Source organism: Acinonyx jubatus, chromosome B4 (assembly GCF_027475565.1).
Source record: "Acinonyx jubatus isolate Ajub_Pintada_27869175 chromosome B4, VMU_Ajub_asm_v1.0, whole genome shotgun sequence".
Taxonomy (NCBI): domain Eukaryota; kingdom Metazoa; phylum Chordata; class Mammalia; order Carnivora; family Felidae; genus Acinonyx; species Acinonyx jubatus.
Window position 1 is genome coordinate 42,118,864 of NC_069387.1, and position 23,962 is coordinate 42,142,825.

Here is a 23,962-nt window from a genome sequence, read left to right on the forward strand (position 1 = left end):
CCATTTTACATTACTAACAGCAACACATGAGAGTTCAAGTTTTTCCATAGCCTCACTACCCCTTGCTATTGTCAATTTTTTTGTAATTTTAATGATTTAATTTTAGTGAGTGAGAGAGAGAGAGAGCACATGTGAGCTGGGAGAGGGGCAGAGGGAGAAAGACAGAGAGAGACAGAGGGAGACTCTTGAGCAAGCTCCATGCTTAGCACAGAACCTGACACGGGGCTCGATCTCATAACCTGAGCCTGAACCAAGAGTTGGGCACTGAACCGACTGAGCCACTCAGGCACCCCTCAAATTTTTTGATTAAAGCCATCCTAGTGGTTATGAAGGGGCATCTTGTTGTGATTTTGACTTGGATTTTCCTAATGATTAATGATGTTGAACGTCTTCTCGTGTGCTTATTTGCTATTTCTCTACCTTTGGAGGAATGTCTATTCAACTCCTTCACCCATTTTAATTGGGTTATTTGATTTTTTTTATGGTAGAGCTGCAATAATTGTGATACTAGATCCTTATTAGATATATAACCTGCAAATATTTTCTCTCATTCTGAGCTGTCTCTTCACTTTCTTGATAGTGTCCTCTTTTAATGTGATGAAGTCCAATTGATCTATTCTGCTGTTGTTCTTTGTGCGTTTTGGTATCCTGTTTAAAATAAGCTGTTGCCTAATCCAAAGTCATGAACTTGCGTGCCTACTTCTAAAAAAAATTGTTTAGGGGCGCCTGGGTGGCTCAGTCGGTTAAGCCTCCGACTTCGGCTCAGGTCATGATCTCATGGTTTGTGGGTTCGAGCCCCGCGTCGAGCTCTGTGCTGACAGCTCAGAGCCTGGAGCCTGCTTCAGATTCTGTCTCCCTCTCTCTCTGCCCCTCCCCTGCTCACACTCTGTCTCTCTGTCTCTCTCTCAAAACTAAACATTAAAAAAATTAAATCTCTCAAAAATAAACATTAAAAAAATTAAAAATTTTTAGAATTAAAAAAAATTTTTTTTAACGTTTATTTATTTTTGAGACAGAGAGAGACAGAGCATGAACAGGGGAGGGTCAGAGAGAGGGAGACACAGAATCTGAAGCAGGCTCCAGGCTCTGAGCTGTCAGCACAGAGCCCGACGCGGGGCTTGAACTCACTGACCGTGAGATCATGACCTGAGCCGAAGTTGGCCGCTTAACCGACTGAGCCACCCAGGCGTCCCCCAAATTAAAAATTTTTAGAAGTTTGTTGATTTACTTAATCCCTATGCCCAATGTACAACTTGAACTCTAGACCCTGGGATCAAGAGTCACATGCTCTTCTAACTGAGCCAGCCGGGGGCCCCGCCTACATTTTTTTCCTAAGAGTTTGCTAGTGTTGCTCTCACCTACTATCCCTCCTCTTCAAATACAACATTTTATGTTATGTGGGTTTTAACCCAATTAAAAATTTAAAAAAGAGTAAAATCAATTTTACCCATACTTTAGATGTATAGATTTATTTCTGTGGTAGATCTTGCATATGTTTCTATAGGGGTTCAGAAAATGTCTTCCCCAAATATGCCACTTGGGCATATTGATTATCGTGAGTCGAAGGTACTTGAGAAACGGTGGGCACAAGGACACTCTGACCCTCCTTTGTGCCCCTGAAAATAGGAGGTAAATCTCCCATGTGAACAGTACCCTGCTGTACCAGGAGGGTGGAAAGCAGAGACAGGCAGTTTCGGGTTGAGAAGGCTGTAGAAACAAGTCTTGTTACCTCTTCAGCATTTCACTATCTAAAGCTCAAACCCCTTTGTCTAGGGGCACTTGGATTGCTCAGTTGAGCATCTGACTCTTGATTATGGCTCAGGTCATGGTCCCAGGGTCGCGGGATCGGGCCCCAGGAGGGTGTGGAGCCTGCTTACGATTACCTCTCTCTCTTTCTCTCTCTCCCTACCCCCTCTCCCTGCTCTGCCCCTCTCCTCTGCTCACCTTTTCTCTCTCTCTAAAATAAAATTAAAAATTAAAAAATATGTAAAGTAATGAGTCAGTGGCATTTCAGAAAAAATTCCTTTGTCTCGTCAATTTGTCAATTCTTCACAAATTTATTGTTTCTTTGCGTAATAGGTATGAAAGTTCCCTGCCTTGGTCACTTCTTTGAGTCTCATATCTTTGTGGGGTTCCTGTATGTACATACATATCCTCCTGTTAATCTGTTTTTTTTTTTTTTTGTTACAGGGGTCTCAGCCAAGAATGTGAAAGGGTAGAGGGAAATTTTTTGCCTCCCACTGTTCAAGTGATAAAAAGAGAAAAAAACAAAAAAAAATCAAGTTTAAAGGAAAGGCAATAAAAACCACAGATGTGAATAAAATTATAAAAATATAAGACAATATAAGACAATATTAAAATTATAAAACAATTATATAAGACAATTATAAAAATATAAGACAATATTAGGTGGCAGTTTGACATTAACAGAATAAAGAGAAAAATCATAATCATCCCCAAAGATGCAAAAGAATAATATGGCAAAATTCATGGCCATTTATGGGAAAAATCCTCAACAAACTAGAAAGGAACTTCTTTAGCCCCATAAAGGGCAGCTGTAAAAAACCTACAGCTAATGAATAACTGAATGCGTTTCTCCAAAGATCTTGAACAAGTTTGGAATACTCATTCTTACCTTCTGTACTGAACATTTATTAGAATCTTTAGCCATCCCAATAAGGCAGTAAGAAGAAATGAAAAGGCACAAATGTTGGAAAGGAAGGAGTAAAACTGTTTAGTTGTAGATAACATGATTATGTGCTTGGGAAATCCTAAGGAATCTACAAAGACGCCCCATAAAACCATTAGAAGTAAGTGAATTTAGCAAGCTGACAAGGTTAGAAGCTACAAATGAATCAATTCTACTTCCGTATACTGTTATTTATTTATTTATTTTTATTAATAATTTGTTTAAACATTTATTTAATTTTGAGAGACTGAGCACAAACAGGGGAGGGGCAGAGGCAGAGGGAGACAGAATCCGAAGCAGGCTCCGGGCTCTGAGCTGTCAGCACAGAGCCTGACGCCAGCTCGAACCCATGAACCATGAGATCGTGACCTGAGCGGAAGTCAGATGCTTAACCGACTGAGGCACCCAGGTGCCCCTTGCGTTTTTCTTAAGTTTGTTTATTTATTTTGAGAGAGACAGAGAGCATGTGGGAGGGGCAGAGGGAGGGGGAGAGAGAATCCCAAGCAGCCTCCTCACTGTCAGCACAGAGACCAACGTGGGGCTCCAACCCACGAACCTCGAGATCACGACCTGAGCCGAAATCAAGAGTCGTACGCTTAACCGAGTAAGCCACCAAGGTGCCCCTCTATAACCTCTTAAAAAATAATTAAAGAAGACTGTTTAGAGTGATGCAAACAGGGGAGACTGGGTGGCTCAGTCGGTTAAGCGTCCGACTTCGGCTCAGGTCATGATCTCACGGTGAGTTCGAGCCCCACGTCGGGCTCTGTGCTGACAGCTCAGAGCCTGGTGCCCATTTCAGATTCTGTGTCTCCCTCTCTCTCTGCCCCTCCCCTGTTCATGCTCTGTCTCTCTCTGTCTCAAAAATAAATAAACGTTAAAAAAAATTAAAAAAAAATAGAGTGATGCAAACAAACTTTAACACCTTGATGAAGCAAATGGTCTCCTTTTGGGGAATTGCAAAATGGGGCAGAAGGCAGGAAGCTTTTAGAGGATAAAGAACAAGGAAAAAAAATGAAAACATCTGATTGCCTGGGGCCACATAGTCCACTTTGGGGTGAGAAGGCCCAGAGTGGGCTTGGGGTTTGGAGATCGGCTGCTCTGGATATGCTGTGTTTCTGGCAAGGGAAGCATTTACTGGGACACAGAAGGTACCTAGAGTTTGGTCTGCTGACATGACAGAGAGGGCGGCCGCAGCTCCATCGTGATCCAGAAATTTCCTTAAACAACACCGTCAATGAAGAGTTAGAAGATAAAATTGAAAAACGAATACCATTTACCATCCAATGAAAAACATTACATTTTTAAGGGATACATTTCATAAACTGTACAAAATGTTACTAACAATTACAAAACATTGCTGAGCGGAGTTAAAGACCTAAATAACCAAAAAAATAAGCCATGTTTGTGATTTGGAATATCCAATATTTTTGTAAATTAAAAAAAAATTTTTTATTTTAGAGATAGAGTATGAGCTAGGGACAGGGGCAGACAGAGAGGGAAAGAGAAAGAGAGAGAGAGAGAGAGAGAGAGAGAGAACCTCAAGTAGGCTCTATGCTCAGCCCGATGCTGGGCTCTGAAGCCATGAACCATGAAATCATGGCCTGAGCCAAAATCCAGAGTCAGACGCCTACTGGACTGAACCACCAGGTGTCTCTGGATACCCAATATTTTAATGTTTCAGTTCTATTCAAGTACATCTAGAAACTCAACACAATACCAATCCAAATCCCAGGAGGAATGTTTGTAAAAATTGACAGACTTAAATTTATATAGCCAAAGCAATTTATATATTTTAGTTTATCACATTTTTTTAAATGTTCACTTATTTTTGAGAGAGAGGGAGACACAGAATCTGAAGCAGGCTCCAGGCTCTGAGCCATCAGCACAGAGCCCGATGCAGGATCGAACTCATGGACAGCAAGATCATTACCTGAGCCAAAGTCAGAAGCATAACTGACTGAGCCACCCAGGCACCCCTATGTAGCCAAGGCAACTTGGAAACATTGGGAAAATAAAAATTTATACTACTAATATTAAGACTTATTATAAATCTACAATAATTATAACAGTGTGATATAAGCAGAATGATAGGCATATAGATCAATGGAATGAAAGAGAGATTTGATTCCACACTGTATGATTGATTGGTTTTTCAGTAAAGGTGCCAAGGTAATTCCGTAGGAAAGGTACAGACCTTTCAACAAATAGTGCTAAAAACCAAGCATCCATGTGGGGGGAGATGATATAGAAAATCTACTTTGAACTGAATGTTTGTGTCCCCCCCCACATTTAACCCCTGTTAAAGTCTTAATCCTCCCCATGTGGAGAGGAGCCTCTAAGGAAGTAATTAAAGTCAAATGGGGTCCTGATCTAACAGGATCAACGTCCTTATAAGAAGAGACCTACTCGAGCTACCTACTAACGGTCTGAGCCCTCTGAACTTGTGAACACAAGGAAAGGTCACGTGAAAACATAGCAAGAAAGCAGTGTCTACAAGCCAGGAAGAGAGTTCTCACCAGAAACCAAATTGGTTGGAACCTCGATCTTGCACTCCTAGCCTCCAGAACTGTGAGAAAAGAAACTTCTGTTGTTTAAGCAACCCAGTCTGCGGTATTTTGTTACGACAGCTCTAGCTGACTAATAATATCCACATGGACAAAAAAGGAACCATGACCCTTATATTATACCATACGCAAAAATTAACTGAAAGAAACAGATTATAGAACGAATATAAAAGTGGGGCACCTGGCTAGCTCAGGCAGTAGAGGGTGCAACTCTCAATCCCGGGGTTGTGAGTTCAAGCCCCACGTTGAGAGTGGGGATTACTTAAAACTTACTTTCAAGTCACTTAAAAATTACTCTTAAGTTATTTTAAAATACTTAAAAAGAAAAATCTTCAAAAACCCAGAAAGCTAAAAACTGAAACTATTTTCCTGTCCTTCGAGTAGGCACTAATTTTACAGACACGATCCACAAAACACTAACCATAAAAAAAAAAATTGACAAATTGTGTTTCGTCAAAGTGGAGAACGTCTTTTCTTCAGAAGAGACACCATTAAGGAAATGAAAAGGCAAGTGTGTTTACATATATAACAAAGGAATTGTATCCACAATGTATAAAGAACTCTTATAACTCAGAAGACAAACAACCCGTCAGAAATGGATAAAATGCTCAGGCTTTAGAAAAGAAGATATGTAAATAACTAATGAGCGCGTGAAAAGATGGTCAACATCAGGACAATGCTAGTAAAAATCACAATTAGATACTACCATACCCACAAAAATGATTGCTACTTTAAGAGCTGACACTCCCAAAGGCTGAAACTCTCGCACCCTCTTGGTGGGAATGTGAACTGGTATAAACATTTGGCATTTTCTTGAGTTAAACATATGCTTACCTACTTGATCCAGCAATTCAACTGCCAGATTCTTTTTTTTTTTAAGTGTTTAGTTATTCTTGAGAGAGAGAGAGAGAGAGAGAGAGAGAGACAGACAGAGTGTGAGTGGGGATGGGGCAGAGAGAGAGGGAGACACAGAGTCTGAAGCAGGCTCCAGGCTCCGAGCTGTCAGCACGGAGCCCGACGCGGGGCTCAAACCCACAAACCACGAGATCGTGACCTGAGCCGAAGTCGGATCTTTTTTTTTTTTTTAATATTTATTTATTTTGAGAGAGAGATAAAGTGTGAGCAGGGGAGAGGCAGAGAGAGAGGGAGAGAGAATCACAAGTAGGCTCCATGCTATCAGTGCAGATCCCAAGTGTGGGGTTCCATCCCTAACAATGAGATCATGAGCTGAGCCCAAACCAAGAGTTGGATAGATGCTTAGCTGACTAAGCCACCAGGCACCCTTCTCTGACTGATTCTTTTGCATCACTCTCATAAGGGTACTTTTGATTAGATTGAGACCACACAGGATGGGATAATCTTTTCACCTCAAGATCCTTAACTTAACCACACCTACAAAGTCCCTTATGCCATTGTAACGTACCATATTATAAGGTTCCAGGTGTTATGATGTGGCCATCTCTGGGGGGGTTGGTATTCTACCTAGCACCCACATAACTTTTAAACACTTGGCTTCTGGGGCGCCTGGGCGGCTCAATTGGTTAAGCATCCGACTCTTGATTTCAGCTCAGGTCGATTTCACGGTTCGTGAGTTTGAGCCCTGCCTTGGGCTGTTCACTGACAGCACAGAGTCTGCTTGGGATTCTCTCTCTCTCCCTCGTTCTCTATCCCTTCCCCTGCTCATGCTCTGTCTCTCTCTCTCTCAAAAAAAAAAAAAAAAAAAAAAAAATCAAGAAAGAAAACTTAAAAGCAAAAAAAAAAAAAAAGAAAGAAACACTTGGATTCTGAAGGACCTTCATTTATGAGGTGGCACTTCTGCCCTTTCTTCGTAACTCTTTTTTTGATTTTTTAAAATGTTTATTCATTTTGAGAGAGAGAGAGAGAGAGAATGTGATTGAGGAAAGGAGACACAGAATCCGAAGCAGGCTCTCGGCTCTGAGCTGTCAGCACAGAGCCTGACAGGGGGGCTTGAACTCACAATCCACAAGATCGTGCCCTGAGCTGGAGTCAGACGCTCAACCGACTGAACCACCCAGGTGCCCCTCTTCTTCATAGCTCTTTAACCGCCACTCAAACAACTGCTTTATCTTGTGGAGGCTCTACTTTGACTTTCATAATTAAGGAAGATCTTATATGTAGGGGCTTAGGTATAATAGGGGTGGATGGTCCTTAAGATTCAGAGTTCAGAAGCTCTAGTTATGAGACCCTAGAGGGAGGGAGCCCTGGGTCTTGAAAATGCCCTCAATTCTGGGAGTGTGTGCTGAGCCTCAGAGATGCATGAGCCAGGGTTCAGGCAACAGCAGGCAACGGCAGTCTGGAGCACAGTATTCACTTCCTCAAGAAGGATGAGAAAGCAAGAGTGGACCTGGCCATACACTTAACCTTAGCTTCAAAACGGAAGAGGGATCACCAAAGACGTAATTAGATGCACTAATTACCCAACTCAGAGGCCAAAGTCCTCCTGATTTTGCATCTCTCGGTGCCCCTCCCCGTTCCAACAAGATTGGGGGCAAAGAACAAAATAAGAGGAAGTTAGAAATAAGTAAATAATCGCTAAAGATATAAGCAAATGGTCGCTCAAGTAAAGAAGTAAGTAAGTAATCCTCAGCGTCTGCACCAGGTAACGTTGAAAGCCTTCAGATTCTACAAACCCGTCGGTTCTCTCTTCCCTTTGTTCTTCCTTCTCGCTCTCTAATGAGGAATGATTGATCAGTCTTGCCTGACCCTTCATTTTTAAAAGAGGGAAACGTTCCTAAATTCAGAGGTTTCCGGGGAAGAACTTGGAAATGCGGATATCCCCGGTGATTTACTCTACAGAATCCTAAGCTTTCTTATCAACACATTGATGTGAATTCCCCACACCTCCTTCCCTCTTAATCTGCTCACTGTTTGTACGGTCGAGATACCCGGCAATTGCCGGAGACTCAGGACTGAGTCATCCTCTGCCCCAGCCAGGTATCAGCGGCCACACCTATGATGTCCAGGCGTGTTGTTGGTAAGAGTGATCAGCACAATATACGGTTCCGGGGGGAGAAGTCCAGTGACAGAGCACCATGGCTTCTGACAAAGGTAAAACGGACCGGGGGGCCTGGCAAGCTCTGTATTCATGAAAAGGCAGATATTCTGTGTGTGTGTGTGTGTGTGTGTGTGTGTGTGTGTGTATGTGTGTGCGTGTCCTGCCTGTGCTTGTGTCCTTGAGCGTTTTTCAACTTTCCTGTGTATTAATATATTCATACGACTCTTAAACGGGATTTATTATTATTCTTAATACTAACTATTCACATCCACAAATGATTTTGATCAAATGACACCAAATTGATGCTTGTTTCACCGTAATAAAAAGTTCAGTGAAAAATACAACTGTTAAATAACAGTTTAAAAAATAGCAGCGGGGCCGCCTGGGTGGCTTAGTCGGTGTCTGACTCTTGATTTGGGCTCAGGCTCAGATTTCGCAGTTCATGCGATTGAGCTCCACGTCGGGCTCTGCACTGACAGTAAGGAGCCTGTTTAGGATTCTCTCTCTCCTTCTCTCTCTGCCCCTCCCCCATTCATTCTCTCTCTCTCTCTCTCTCTCTGTCAAAAATTAATTTAAAAAATAAGTACATGAAGTTAAAAAAAAGAAAGTCTTTTTTTTTAATGTTTATTTTTGAGACAGAAAAAGACAGAGTATGAGCGGGGGGTGGGGCAGAAAGAGAGAGAGAGAGACAGAATCCGAAGCGGGCTCCAGGCTCTGAGCTGTCAGCACAGAGCCCTACACGGGGCTCGAACCCACGAATTGTGAGATCACGACCTGAGCCGAAGTCGGACGCTTAACTGACTGAGCCGCCCAGATGCCCCTCTTAGCTGTTTCTTTTGACTCTCTGCCCTCCCCTGCTCTGTTTCTGTCTCTGTCTCTCTCTCTCTCAAAAATAAATAAGAATTAAAAAAAAAAAAGGTGCATGCTTTACCTACTCAGCCAGCCAGGCACCCCAAAAGTACGTCTATATTAAGCCAGTGGTGCCACGGCTTCTCTCCATACTGCTAAATACTTTGAGATAATCAAAGTTTAAAAGTTTAAAAATGTGCAGCTTTAAGAATAATAGGTTCCTTATACACTTTGCTCAGTTCCCCCCAATGGTTATGTTTTGCAAAACTATAGAATAATCTCAAAACCTATGGCTTCTCAGCCTGTGGCTAAGATCAAGTGTAGAATAATATCACAACCAGAATACTAACATTGACACAATCCACCTATTTTATTCAGATTTCTCCAGTTGCACTTGTAGTCATTTATGTGTATTTAGTTTTTTCTTTCTTTTTTTTTAATGTTTATTTCTTTGTTTTGAATTTTTAAAAAATGTTTATTTATTTTAGAGAGAGAGAGAGAGGGAGACAGAGCATGAGCAGGAGTGGGGGGGGGAGGGGGTTGCGCAGAGAGAGGGAGACACAGAATCCAAAGCAGGTTCCAGGCTCTGAGCTGTTCGCACAGAGCCTGACGTGGGGCTCGAACTCACAAACTGTGAGATCATGACCTGAGCTGCAATCAACCGACTGAGCCACCCAGGCGCCTCTGTGTGTATTTAGTCGTAGGCAATTTTGTCACCTGCAGAGGTCTGTGTTTTCACCACCATGATCATTCCAACAGTACAGAGATATTTTATTGCCCTTTTATAACCGAACCCTCCTTCCTCCTGCCCCACCCCTGTTCTTAATTCTTGAGAACCACTGATCTGTCCTCACTTCTAAAATTTTGCCACTCAAAATGTTAGACAAATGGAATCATGCAGAATGCAACTTTTTGAAATTGCTCCCCCCTCCCCCAGCATAATTCCTTGGAGATTCATCCAAGTTATTACATGTATCAATAGTTTGTTCCTTTTTATTGCTAAATTCCATTCCATTTGCCGCGGATTGTTTAACATCTGGACGTCTAGGTTGATGCCAGTCTTTAGATATTACAAATCAAAGCGATAGAAACATTTGCATACAGCCTTCGTGGGAGCCTACATTTTCGTGTCTCTGAGATAAATGCCCAGGATGCAGTTGCTGGGTTATATGGCAGTTGCATTTTCAATTATTGTTGTTGCTTTTATTTTTTTTTAATTTTTAATTAATCTTTATTTTATTTTATTTTTTTTAACGTTTATTTATTTTTGAGACAGAGAGAGACAGAGCAGGAGACAGAGCATGAACGGGGGAGGGTCAGAGAGAGGGAGACACAGAATCTGAAACAGGCTCCAGGCTCTGAGCTGTCAGCACAGAGCCCGATGCGGGGCTTGAACTCTCGGACCGCAAGATCATGACCTGAGCCGAAGTCGGCTGCTTAACCAACTGAGCCACCCAGGAGCCCCTCTTTTTTTTATTTTAGAGAGAAAGCGTGGGGGAGGGGCTGAGAGAGAGGGGAAAAGAGAGAATCCCAAGCCAGCTCCCCACTCAACGTGGAGTCTGAAGCAGACTCCCACAACCCTGAGATCATTACCTGAACTGAAATCAGGAGTCAGAGGATGGACCAACGGAGCTACCCAGGTTTTTAATACAGAAAAAGAATTAAGGTTGTTGTTTTCTTTTTTTTTTTATTAAAAAAATTTTTTTAACGTTTTATTTATTTTTGAGACAGAGCATGAACAGGGGAGGGTCAGAGAGAGGGAGACACAGAATCCGAAACAGGCTCCAGGCTCTGAGCTGTCAGCACAGAGCCCGACGCGGGGCTCGAACTCACGGACCGCGAGATCATGACCTGATATAACTTATACCTACCTTATACCTAGTGATACCTAGGTGTAACTGGGTGTCATAGCTAGGGGATGAATCACTGGAATCTACTCCTGAACTCATTGTGGCACTCTATGTTAACTAACTTGGATGTAAATTAAAAAATAAATAAAATATAAGAAAGATAGCTACATAAAAAAAAAAAAAATATATATATATATATATATATATATATATATATATGTAACATGATAATTGTTGTGACGAAGGACGTACAGGGTGCTGTGGAAGCAGGTAGAAATTACACATAGGAGCCTCTGAGGAATGATTGTCTCATTGCACTTGATCATTCTTGCTGGAGCCTTAAGGAGGATTTTCTGGTTTGGGATTGGGCAAATAGATTTTTGGCAGAGCCCTTAAAAATGTGGCTTTTCTTGAGGGTCCAATCCAATTAATATAGGAGAGACTCTTTTAACCCCATTTTCTTTTTTTTTTTTTTTAATTTTTTTTTTTTAATGTTTATTCATTTTTGGGACAGAGAGAGACAGAGCATGAATGGGGGAGGGGCAGAGAGAGAGGGAGACACAGAATCGGCAGGCTCCGGGCTCCGAGCCATCAGCCCAGAGCCTGACGCGGGGCTCGAACTCACGAACCGGGAGATCGTGACCTGAGCTGAAGTCGGACGCTCAACCGACTGAGCCACCCAGGCGCCCCTTAACCCCATTTTCTGATATGGTTTGCAGGTTTAGGAAAACCGAGTGTCTTTCTGAGCTAAATATGTGTGTGGGTATTATTTGACATAATTGTCTCTTGGTCAACAGGGTCTTCCGCTGGAGATGCCACCTTGAGGTAAGACTGATATTATCATAGGAGCACCTGGGTGGCTCAGTTGGTTAAGCATCCGAGTGCAGATCAGGTAACGATCTCACAGTTGGTGAGTTCAAGCCCCGCATCAGGCTCTGGGCTGACCGCTCAGAGCCTGGAGCCTGCTTTGGATTCTGTGTCTCCTCTCTCTGTCTTTCCTCTGCTCTCTCTCTGCCTCTCTCCAAAATAAATAAACATTAAAAAAAAAAAAGAAAAGAATACTACCATAGTGAGCATTTAATTCAGCAAGAAAAGGTGGATTTAAGAGCTGTAGGACTATAGCTTTCCATATTTTTCCTTTCTTGTTGTATCATGTTCCCACTCTTTCCTTTTGCCTTTTCTTTCTTTTTTTTTAATTTTATTTTTTACATTTATTTATTTATTTTTGAAAGAGAGAGAGAGAGAGAGAGAGAGAGAGAGCACAAGCGGGGGAGGGGCAGAGAGAGAGAGGGAGACACAGAATCCGAAGCAGGCTCCAGGCTCTGAACTGTCAGCACAGAGCCTGATGCGGGGCTCGAACCCACAAACCACGAGATCATGACCTGAGCCGAAGTCGGACGCTCAACCGACTGAACCACCCAAGCGTCCCACCTTTTGCCTTTTCTAACTTCATTCTCTATAACTATTGCTTTTTTAAAAGTTTATTTTTTTATTTTGAGAGAGAGAGAGCACACACACGAGCTAGGGGCTGGGGGCAGACAGAGAGAATCCCAAGCAGGCTCGATGCGGAGCCTGCTGTGGGCCCACGAGTTGGATGTTCAGCTGACTGAGCCACCCAGGCGCCCTATGATTATTGCTTCCTATATCTTTGTTTGTATGTCTTTTGGTTCCTGTTTAAGTAAATTACCTTCCAGCTTTGTTCTGTTACTGTTTTATCTTCATACTTCTCTGTTTAAATCATATGACTTGATAGCCATTAGCGAAAGGTCCAGAGAACTCATTTGTCACTTTGAGTTCATCTTTTTATTTTATACTATGTTCCCATTTTTCAGACGTAGCATTATAACAGGGGGACTTTTGTCAGGGAATAAATTATCTCAAGATGGGTGGGAGGACTGATCTATGTGGTCAATAAATGTAATACTTTAGGGATGAGTGGAAATATTGGGATGTAATAAGCTGATGACTCAACCATATGGCAAAGAAGAGTACTCATCACGATCTTGAGTTTCCCCTGAGTTACAGCTCTGAGACGTGGAAAGTATTAAATCTACAGATGTCATTGGGAGGGGCGCCTGGCTGGCTCCGTCAGTGGAGCATGTGACTCTTGGTCTTGGTGTGGTAAGTCTGAGCCCCACACTGGGTGTAGAGACTGTTAAAGACAAAAATCTTTAAAAAATAAATAAATAAAGATGCCACTGGGAGCAATTTGAATTTTTTTCTTATGAGGAATTAGTATGCAGAATTTCATGCCGAGGAATCCTGAGGCTTCTTCTGTCTTCAGACTTGGCAATAGAATCTTGTTGGCAGTTTGAGGCTCCTACCTAAAATTTAGAGTCCACTGAGGAACGTTGAGGTGTAGGGATTGGAACATGGCGTCTCTACATATTTATGCCTGAATTCAAAACTACCAAGCAACGGTATAGAGAGAGTGGTAACTCCATGACGTGAGGTGGGAAAACTCTCTTCACTATGCTTGTGAGAGAAACTCTGATGATTCAGACGGGCCCACCTAGATAACTTTGGGAGACAGATTAGAAAAGAAAATGTCCTGAGGTGTCATGTTTGAGATCTGTGTGATAGGAGAGGGGAACATGAAATCATTCCTAGGGTCCCTCTAAAGACTGCCTGATAGCATGGGGCGCTTTTTGTGTTTCAGGAGAAGAATTGAACCCCGGGAGTTTGAAGTCTTCTTTGACCCCAGAGAACTCCGCAAAGAGGCCTGTCTGCTCTATGAAATTAAGTGGGGCACAAGCCATAGGGTCTGGCGAAACTCAGGCAGAAACACCGCCAACCACGTTGAGCTCAATTTTATAGAAAAATTTACTTCAGAGAGGCATTTTTGCCCCTCCGTCAGCTGTTCCATCACCTGGTTCCTGTCCTGGAGTCCCTGTTGGGAATGCTCCAAGGCTATCAGAGGATTTTTGAGCCAACACCCTAGCGTGACTCTGGTTATTTATGTATCTCGGCTCTTCTGGCACTTGGATCAACAAAACCGGCAAGGACTCAGGGACCTCGTCAACAGTGGTGTGACCGTCCAGATTATGAGAGTCCCAGGTAAAAACAACAAACAGAGGACCTTAAGTGTTGATGCGAGACTGTGCTGGTAGCATGTTTCTAGGCCAGAAGAGTGACTATCCCACTTCGGAAGTCTCAGAAGTGAAAGTCTGGGGGCGCCTGGGTGGCTCAGTCCGTTAAGTGTCTGATTTGGGCTCAAGCAGTTTGTGAGTTCGAGCCCGGCATCGGGCTCTCTGCTGTCAGCACAGAACCTGCTTCAGATCCTCTGTCTCTGTCTCTCTCTCTCTCTGTCCCTCCCCCACTGTGCTCTCTCCCTCCCTCTCTCTCTCTGTCTCTCTCCTAAATAAATAAATAAACTTTAAAGGGTGCCTGGCTAGCTCAGTTAAGTGTCCAACTTTGGCTCAGGTCATGATCTGGCAGTTCGTGGGTTCAAGCCCTGCATCAGACTCTGTCCTGACAGCTTGGATTCTGTGTTTCTCTCTTATCTCTGCCCTTCCCCCACTGCCGCTCTGTCTCTTTCTATCTCTCAAAAATGAATAAATGTTTAAAAAAAAGAAGAAGAAGAAGAAGAAGAAGAAGAAGAAGAAGAAGAAGCGAAAGTCCAAAATAACATGAGAAAGAACCAGGTCTGATATTCACAGCAAGGAAAATATGAAAAAGAGGGCTCTCTTCCCCATGCCTGCACCTGCCATGGTGACCCGTCAGCCATCTTGGAATAAACTATGTTGTTCTTTTTAGGGATTCAGGGGGAGGTTAGTCCATTTCCAACAGCAAATAGGCTGACGGGTTTTATATAACGTGTATCTATAAGCTGGGCTCTCTTTAAAGTAAATTTCTGCTCTGTTAGCTGAATGAACCAAGATTTGTGTCTCCTTAGAGTATGATCACTGCTGGAGGAATTTTGTCAACTACCCACCTGGGGAAGAAGATCACTGGCCCAGATACCCTGTTGTATGGATGAAGCTGTATGCGCTGGAACTGCACTGCATAATTCTAGTAAGTTATTTTATTTTATGTTATGTTATGTTATGTTATTTTATTTTATTTTATTTTATTTTATTTTATTAGGTTTTGTTTATTTAAGTAATCTCTACACCCAACGCAGGGCTCGAACCTATGACCCTGAGATCAACACTTGCATGATCCTCCAGCTGAGCCATTCAGGAGCCCCTCTAGTCGGTCACATTAAGGGACAAAGATTATGATGCCAAAAGAAACATCCTTCTTCAAACTTCTTTTCGGATAAATTGATATGTCTTTTCTTCACCATCTCTTTGTCATTTGTATTGAAATTTAGTTATTTAACTTCTTGACGTACCTTAAGAAAGTGTGAGAATGGGGCATCTGGGGGGTTCAGTCAGACTCCTGATTTTGGCTTTTGGCTCAGGTCATGACCTCACGGTTGGTGAGACCGAGCCCCTCATCCGGCTCTGGGCTGACAGCGTGTGGCCTGCTTGGGATTCTTTCTCTTCCTCTCTCTCTGCCCCTTCCCCGCTCTCTCTCTCTGTCTCAAAATAAATAAGTAAACTTAAAACAAACAAAAAAGAAAATGTGAGAAGAGCAAGACAATCTCTGTAGGAAATAAATGAGAGAAGGGAACAGATAAACTGGTTTAAGATATACATGGACTCCACATTAACTTGATATTATTATTATTATTATTACAACACTTACTGGCTCTACAGAATTCCAGATATTTTCTTTTCCCATATTGATGTATGTCATCCTATTGAAGAAATGTAGGTGTCCCATTTGTATTCTCTTGAAAGTTGCTCAATAAACTTCCAACTGTTTCAAAATGTTTGTGGTTACAATAGTATCAAGAAAAACATTATTCTTTTTTTTCCTTCCAGAGTCTCCCTCCCTGCTTAAAGATTTTAAGAAGATGTCAGAATCAGCTTACATTGTTCAGACTTACTCTTCAAAATTGCCATTACCAAATGATTCCCCCCCACGTCCTTTTAGCTACAGGATTGATACAACTTCCTGTGACTTGGAGATGAATGGAATGATTCCTTGTGGGGCACCTGGGTGGTTCAGCTGATTGGGCGTCCAACTTCAGCTCAGGCCATGATCTCACGGTCCGTGAGTTCAAGCCCCGCGCGGGGCTCTGTGCTGACAGCTCAGAGCCTGGCACCTGCTTCCGATTCTGTGTCCCTCTCTCTGCCCCTCCCTGCCTCATGATCTGTCTGTCTGTCTCTTTTTCTCAAAAATTAAAAAATTAAAAAAAAAAAAAGAATGATTCCTGCGTACTCTGTTTCAGTAGCAGGCACTGATGCCCCACGAGAAAGAGAATGCCATTGGAATGTAGAAATTTTCAGCTTGTGTTTCTATACACCATATATCTGAAGGAAATAAAATCACTATCTCAAAGAGGTATCTGCACCCCATGTTCATTGCAACATTGTCTACAATAGCCAAGACATGCAAACAACCTAAGTGTCCATCACCAGGAATGGATAAAGAAGATGTGATGTGTATCATACACACACACACACACACCCACACACACACGCACACCTGTAACTATGAGGTGATGAATGTGTTTACTCACCTTATTGTAGTAATCAGTTTGCAATATACATTATATCAAATTATTATGTTGTACACCTTAAACTTACACAACCTTGTATGTTACTATGTCTCAATAATGCTGAAGGGGAAAAAAGAGATTAAAAAAAGAATCTAGGGGGGCGCCTGGGTGACTCAGTCGGTTAAGCGGCCAACTTCGGCTCGGGTCATGATCTCGCGGTCCGTGAGTTCGAGCCCCACGTCGGGCTCTGTGCTGACCGCTCAGAGCCTGGAGCCTGTTTCAGATCCTGTGTCTCCCTCTCTCTGACCCTCCCCTGTTCATGCTCTGTCTCTCCCTGTCTCAAAAATAAATAAAACGTTAAAAAAATTAAAAAATAAAAGAGTCTAGGAATTTTAAGAAACAGTAGTATCACAGATCGTGTCATCCACTGCTGTATCACAAATTATTCTAGTACTTTGTGGCTTAAAACAACAGTAAATATTTATTATGTCAGCTTCATCAGGAATTCGGCACATTCACACGGGTGGAAAGTAGAGGCTAGTGGTTGATGGGAGGTCTCTTCCTTGCCATGTAGGTAGCCCTCTCCACAGGGCTGCTCAGCTGTCCTCACGACCTGACACCAGGCTTTCTACAGAGCAAGCATCTAAGAGAGACCAAGGTGGAAATTGCCGTATCTTTAATGCCTGAGTCTTGGAATCATACGCTATTTCTTCTGCAGTCTTCTATTGGTAACACCAGCCAGCCATGATTCAGTGTGGGAGGGGACTACAAGGGCTTGGATCCCAGGAGATGAGAATAATTGGAAGCCACCTTGGGTTTTAATGGTAGAGACTTTTGCTGTGTGTTTTTAGGACAAACAATTTCATGAAGCCCATTTCTAAGATGCTCAAGGGAAACAAAGAACAAGTTTTTATTTGATTCTGACTCAGAACATCCTAAGATTTAACAGACGATCTATTAGCCCAAATTTGTAGGATGATGTACTGTTGTAATTAGCAGCCTTTTAAACTTGGAGCAGTTATACACAGAAAAGGGTTATTTCTTGCTCACACTGAAGCCTAATGTAAATCGGGTGAGGATGTTCTTGCTGCCTGCAGTTACTCAGGGACCCAGATTCCTTCCATCTGGTGACCTCACCATCTCCTATGGCCTTGGAACTCTCTACGGAATTCTCCACATTCGGCCATCTCATAGGAGACAGCATACACAGGAGGGGACAGAGAAGAGACAAGAAAGCGTTAAGTTGCACGAAAGAGTGTTTTTAGAATCAAGGACTGGATATGGCAAACGTCACGTCTGACCCAATTCCACTAACCAAAGGTCAATCGTGTGGCTCCACCCAGCTCTAAGAAAGACAGAAACACAGTCCAGGAGGAGAAGAAAATGGAGTTTGGTGAACATATAAAGTGCTTGCCGCATGAAGAGACTAGGAAGCTGAAATGTTATACAATTTAGCCGGGGTCAGACAAGGAACACCGTGGGGCCAAAAGTCAGTGTGCTTTTTTAAAAAATTACTTAAGTTTTAAAACATTTTGTTTGAGCACTCAGGATACACCAGTAACTAGGATCTCCCCAGTTTTCATAATGGAGTCAGACCGGCTCAGTCACTTACTCACTTGTCTTCCTGGGTTGGCGTGGAGATACAAGGCAGTCTTTTGGGAGGCCAAAAGAGGGGCTGGGAACTTATTAGGTATCTCAGTGAAGCCTGTCTAAGCATTTTTTTTTAAACTACTGTGAAAGTTGGGGCGCCTGGGTGGCTCAGTTGGTTAAGCGACTGACTTCGGCTCAGGTCGTGATCTCACAGTGCGTGGGTTCGAGCCCCGCATAGGGCTCTGTGCTGACCGCTTGCTCGGAGCCTGGACCCTGCTTCAGAGTCTGCGTCTCCCCTCCCCCCCTCACGCTTTGTCTCACTGTTTCTCAAAAATAAAGGTTAAAAAAAAACAACAAAACAACCCAGGGTCCACAAAGCTTCAGATGAGTTTGAGTTAGCTGGATGAGAAAGAAAACTAAGGAGAAGGCTGGCGGGTTGGGAAAAGTCAGAATGGTCAACCAACTGGAAATCTCGATAGGATCATTAAATAGGGATCGTGGGCGTATTTGAACAATCAAGCTTGAAGAATAGTATGTGACGGTCAGACACCGAACGGATTAACTATTTTGAAAGCAGAGTAGCTGCAGTTGATAATGTCGCTGAGGGTGTGACCAAGCAAGCCTGTGGTTGAGTCAGAACAGAAAAGTAGAAAGGCGGAGGAGGTCAAGTAACTGAGGGGTAAGCCCCCATTGTTGTCTTGCTGTTTGGTTGGTGTTCTTACGGGTTTCAGAACTTTTCTTGGTGTTCTCACAGGTTTCTTTGAGTGGTAGATGAGCTTTAGAATAATTTTGTGGAATTCTTAAAGGTCTGTTCGGATTTTTCAAAATGTCATTAATGAGGCTGTAAATGCCAGATAAAAAAGGCACGTCGTCTTTTATTTTCCAATCATGTGGTGCTGTCACGTGGTCCATTTCTTCCCAGCCAAGTTTCTCGGAATAATAGCATATACTCATTATTTTATTTACTTTATTCCTTTATTACTTTATTTACTTTATTTATCTTTTGCTCCTCAACTCCTTTGGAAAACCTACGCTAAGGACATCGATAGACGGTCTTCGGTCTTTTTCTTCCTTTACATATTTGCAGAGATTGAGTAAAACCAATTAGGGAGCATAGTCGTGACTAAAACAGAGCCTACCTTTGCTTTCATGGTGCTCAAAATATTAGTTTTCTCATACTATAAAAACACACTTCTCCGAAGATCTCATCCATTTCCATGGCTTTAACCACCACCCATAATCAGAAGTGATCGTCATAATATATTAACAAATGATATCATCCAAGCACCAAGTTAATCAGAACAGAGCACCAGCCATTCAGATAGCTAGTCTGGTTGCACTGTTATGTTCACTGGATATTAGCCCAAACGATAATATATAAATTTTATATGATAACATGATGTCTGGTAGTTAAGAGAACAAACTGGAGCCTCCAGACTGCTCAAATTCTGGGTCTTACTTCCTGCCGTGTGACGTGGGGCAAGTTACTTCACTGTTTGCTTCCATTCCCTCCTCCAAATGGGGATAATAAAGTACTTACATCAGAGGGTCACTAAGAGAATCGAATGAGATTTACATGGAAAGCATTTAGAACACCCTGGACTATAATAAGCACTCAATAGACGAAAGGTATTATTATTCATTATTCTACAATGCCTCCAATCCTGACTTTTTTCTCCTTGAGCTTCAAAGTTCCAGATTAAGTGTTTCCCCCTCCCCCCAGCCCCCCAATTATACCATGGATGTTTGGGAAACCAACAAGTTTCAGTATAATTAGTAGAGGTAGCTTTGTAAATAAGTAGGAGCAAACACATTTTATAAATATTTGATTATATGTACTGGGTTGAATGGGGGAAAATAATAAAAACAGCAAATATGTACAGGACTCATCATGTACCAGGGACTGTTATAAGTTGTTTCTATATGTGAGCTCATTTACATATACATAATATATGTAGCAACTGTCCCATCAAGTAAGTACTATTATTTTTCCCATCTTATAAATGAGAAAACAAGCCCAAAAAGTTCAAATGATTTGACCATGGTCACATAGCTGCTACGTTTTAAATGACTCTGCCTCCAGAGTTTAAGTTCCTTGTCATCATGCCAGTATGCTGCCTCACTTAAACAGGAAGCAGTTGTTTGTGACAAAAAGAGCATTTCCTACAGCTTTCTTTACATATCAGATCTATTTCCCTCCAGAGTTTACAATTCAAAAATATCCCCCTGCTAGTTAATATAACCGTATATCCTTTCATTATATCTGAGATCAGTACCCTAACAGTGACTCATTGTTTGACCTAATATATATATGTTTATGTATTTATTTTGAGAGGGATAGAGAGTGAGCAGGGGAGGGGCAGAGAAAGAGGGAGACAGAATCCCAAGCAGACTCTGCACCGTCAGCACGGAGCCCAGCGCCGAGCTCGAACGAACTCACAAACCGTGAGATTATGACCTGGGCCAAAGTCGGACGCTTAACCGACTGAGCCACGCAGGCACCCCTTGATCTAACATTTCTACACGTCGGATCCCTTATCATGAAAGATATATTCTTTAATGTGTAAAGTTAGTTTTCTGAGACAGAACCATTTCCGTGTGCTTAGAAAGCCCTGCTTCATCGCCTAATTATTAAAGAGAAAATGAACGCCATAGAAACCCAAGTCAAAGCTGGAGACAAGGGAACCCACAAACTGGGGGAGTCACTTCCTGAAAAACTACCTTCTCATCCCAGAACACGCAGATGTGTGTACCTGTGTTACACACTCAGATAATAATTTTTGACCTGCCCATAAAAACGTACATAATTTTTACACAATATAATAGGAAGGATGCTATTCATGTTTCTTGTATTAACGATAGTCACTTGGCCTCACCCTATACTTGCTGAGAACCGGCGTCTTCTGAAACTGGCAATGCAGTGTTTCCCAAACTTAAATCATCAGAGACTAAGTACAAATGTTCATATAAGAACGCACTAGATATGGGCACCTGGGTGGCTCAGTTGGTTAAGTGTCTGTCTCTTGATTTCCGCCTCAGGTCATGGTCTCGTGATGGGTTGTAAGATCCAGCCCCTTCTCAGGCTCTGTCTGGGCATGAAGCCTGCTTAAGATTCTCTCTCTCCCTTTCCCTCTGCCCCTCCTCTGCTTGCCGGTGGGCTCTCTGTCTCTAAAAAAAAAAAAAAAAGAATACACACTCGTTGTCAAGAGAAGCCTAAATGAGAGCACTGAGAGTACCAGGCACTGCGGCAAAGAAAGAGTTAACAGTGACTTGAATAAATTAAAATTATGGGACAGCTGAGCCATCCTGGGACACAGAATAGAATGGAAGCTTAAGCTTCCATTGCCATATAAGTTATTGCCTATTTATTTTGTAGTATGTATTTATGAAATCTTTGTGTGAGCCAGCGTGAAAACATTTTGTTAGGAATAGTATTGTAACTTTATTCTTCTTCTTCTTCTTCTTCTTCTTCTTCTTCCTCTTCCTCTTCCTCTTCTTCTTCTTCTTCTTCTTCTTCTTCTTCTTCTTCTTCTCCTTTTTACTTTTTAAAAAGTTTAAGTATGCTCCGTGCCCAACATGGGGCTTGAACCCACCACCCTGAGTTCAAGGGTCGCAAACTCTACCCACTGAGGCATCCAGGCGCCCCTCGTATTATAACTTTCTTAAGAGGAAAAAAAAAAAGTGTGAGAGTTTGTACTCCAAGTAGATGGTCACTACAGGTTCTTTCTCATTTTATCATTCCATCATTGGTTTTGTGTTTTTAAGACTCTAAGTCAACGTCACCAATCTTTATGGAGGCCTTTCCAAACTTCTGTAAGCTCACTGGTCTCAATATTCTCTATACCTCTGGGCTTCATTTTGGATTTGGATCTCATCTATGATAAAGGGTACGTGAAGTCCCTGTGGGATCTAAATTAGAAGGAAAAAGAAACCAAATTTCGTGGACCGTGACAGCTTTAAAACCCTAGGGGCAGATTTTATTTGATTAACACTCAGAGGTGGTTATTTGTGCTGTACAGACTTCATGGTCCAAAGATTAGAACAGCTTGCTATGCATAAGCCTAGCCAGGCCTTGTGCCTCTGTCTCCGATGGTGTGTGACTTCGGACCAGTTCTGTCCTGAGCTGGCCTCTGCACAGCTGACCTGTCCAGATCCTGATAAGCACACCTTCCCCTTGCCTCTCGATACTAGCCCCAGGACACTTCACTGTCTCTTTTTGGCTCCCTTAAGCCCTGTTCTCTCCTTGTAAATAGTTAAAGTGTATATCGGTTGCTGCCAGGGTTCTGAACATTTTTATAAAATCAGTGGGAAATACCTTCTTGCTTTTCCCAGGTTTGTAGGCATTGGCAATATTGGGTGAATTGTCTTTGTGAACCAGCAGGTGGATGCATGTATTAGTTTGCTGTGATGGCTTACAGAGCCAGGAATAAAGGAGACACCAGCCCTCAACTTGGATGCCCAGATGGAATGGGATCCAGGTACGCCTCTTGTATACCCAACTATGGAGTGCAATCAACCAGATCCCTCCTCTCTTTGGGTCACATGCCTTTCTCACTGTATCAAGTGTTAGAGATGGCCAAGGCCAGTATTTTCTCAAGCATCTACTCTTTTTCGTTTTTATTGAGACTGGGTGCTAGTTTGTGAGCTACAACATTCAGCAAGGGTGTATCTGAATAGAGAAGGGGTTGTTGGAGAAGAGAATCTACGAGGCTTATTAACTCTGGGACAGAGAGAGACAGAGCATGAACGGGGGAGGGGCAGAGAGAGAGGGAGACACAGAATCGGAAACAGGCTCCAGGCTCTGAGCCATCAGCCCAGAGCCCGACGCGGGGCTCGAACTCACGGACCGCGAGATCGTGACCTGGCTGAAGTCGGACGCTTAACCGACTGCGCCACCCAGGCGCCCCCATACTTGCTTTAAAAGAGGGGTGGGCAGTCTTCCAGCTTGGACTGGAAGGAGGGGAGACATACGAAGAAGCAAGCCAGTCAGTTTCTCTAGCTTGGATTTTCTGTTAGTACTTGATACTTTCACTTTATGATACAACTTATCAAATATCTTAGAAAAGCTGGTGGATGATCTGTAGCTCTTCCTGGGCTTGTGATAGTGCGCAGTAATTTGAGCAAGTTCCTAGGACGAAGCTATAACGGCTGCAGTATGGTATACTCTTGGTGGAGGAGTGAATTATTCCATGGGATTTCTGTGAAGGTAAGGTTGGTGAGTCAATCATATTCCCTGAGAGATAAATGGCAGGGATATTGTCTCAGGTTCTGACTAGTCATTAAGTAGAGGGCTTGCACAGGGTTTTGTAGAATAATGATATAAAATGAGAGCTTATGAGAGATTATATAGCCAGGTGACCAATAGAGGTAGAATAGTCTCGAGTCTTAAAATAATAAGGAAAATTTCCCTTCCTGAACATCCAAATCCCTGAAGAGAGAAATGTTTGAACTGTTTTCCTAGCTTTATCCCAAATCACATTTCTATAGACAGTCACATGCTTCCTCCAAATATCCTTATACCACAAGGTAATAAACTTTTCAGCCTTCAGTAAAGCTTTATATATCATTTTAAGGCATTTTTTTCTTAAAAAAATTTTTTTTAATGTTCATTTATTTTTGAGAGAGAGAGAGAGACAGAGTGTGAGCAGGGGAGGGGCAGAGAGAGAGGGAGACACACAATCTGAAGCAGGTTCCAGGCTCTGAGCTGTCAGCACAGAGCCTGATTCGGGCCTCGAACTCACAAGCTGTGAGATCATGACCTGAGCTGAAGTTGGACGCTTAACCAACTGAGCCACCCAGGTGCCCGGGGTAGTGAATTGTTGAAGAAATTTTGTTTATACAGCCTTCCTGGCC

At 42.6% G+C, this 23,962-nt stretch overlaps 1 protein-coding gene across 1 annotated transcript; it reads left to right on the top strand.

Moving 5' to 3' along the window:
* The first annotated feature begins 7,800 nt into the window (after nt 1-7,800).
* APOBEC1 (apolipoprotein B mRNA editing enzyme catalytic subunit 1) lies at nt 7,801-16,186 on the top strand. The gene is made up of 6 exons (XM_015061554.3): nt 7,801-7,846; nt 8,205-8,322; nt 11,766-11,793; nt 13,628-14,025; nt 14,864-14,982; nt 15,840-16,186. The coding sequence occupies exons 2-6, from the start codon at nt 8,307-8,309 to the stop codon at nt 15,987-15,989; spliced, it is 711 nt and encodes a 236-aa protein (XP_014917040.2). The 5' UTR covers nt 7,801-7,846; nt 8,205-8,306; the 3' UTR covers nt 15,990-16,186.
* Nucleotides 16,187-23,962: the final 7,776 nt, after the last annotated feature.

What these genes read in the sequence shown, in the direction of transcription:
- APOBEC1 (XM_015061554.3), top strand. An exon ending in CCAGATTATGAGAGTCCCAG is followed by an intron (nt 14,026 to 14,863) that starts GTAAAAACAACA and finishes GTGTCTCCTTAG; the next exon opens with AGTATGATCACTGCTGGAGG. An exon ending in AACTGCACTGCATAATTCTA is followed by an intron (nt 14,983 to 15,839) that starts GTAAGTTATTTT and finishes TTTTCCTTCCAG; the next exon opens with AGTCTCCCTCCCTGCTTAAA.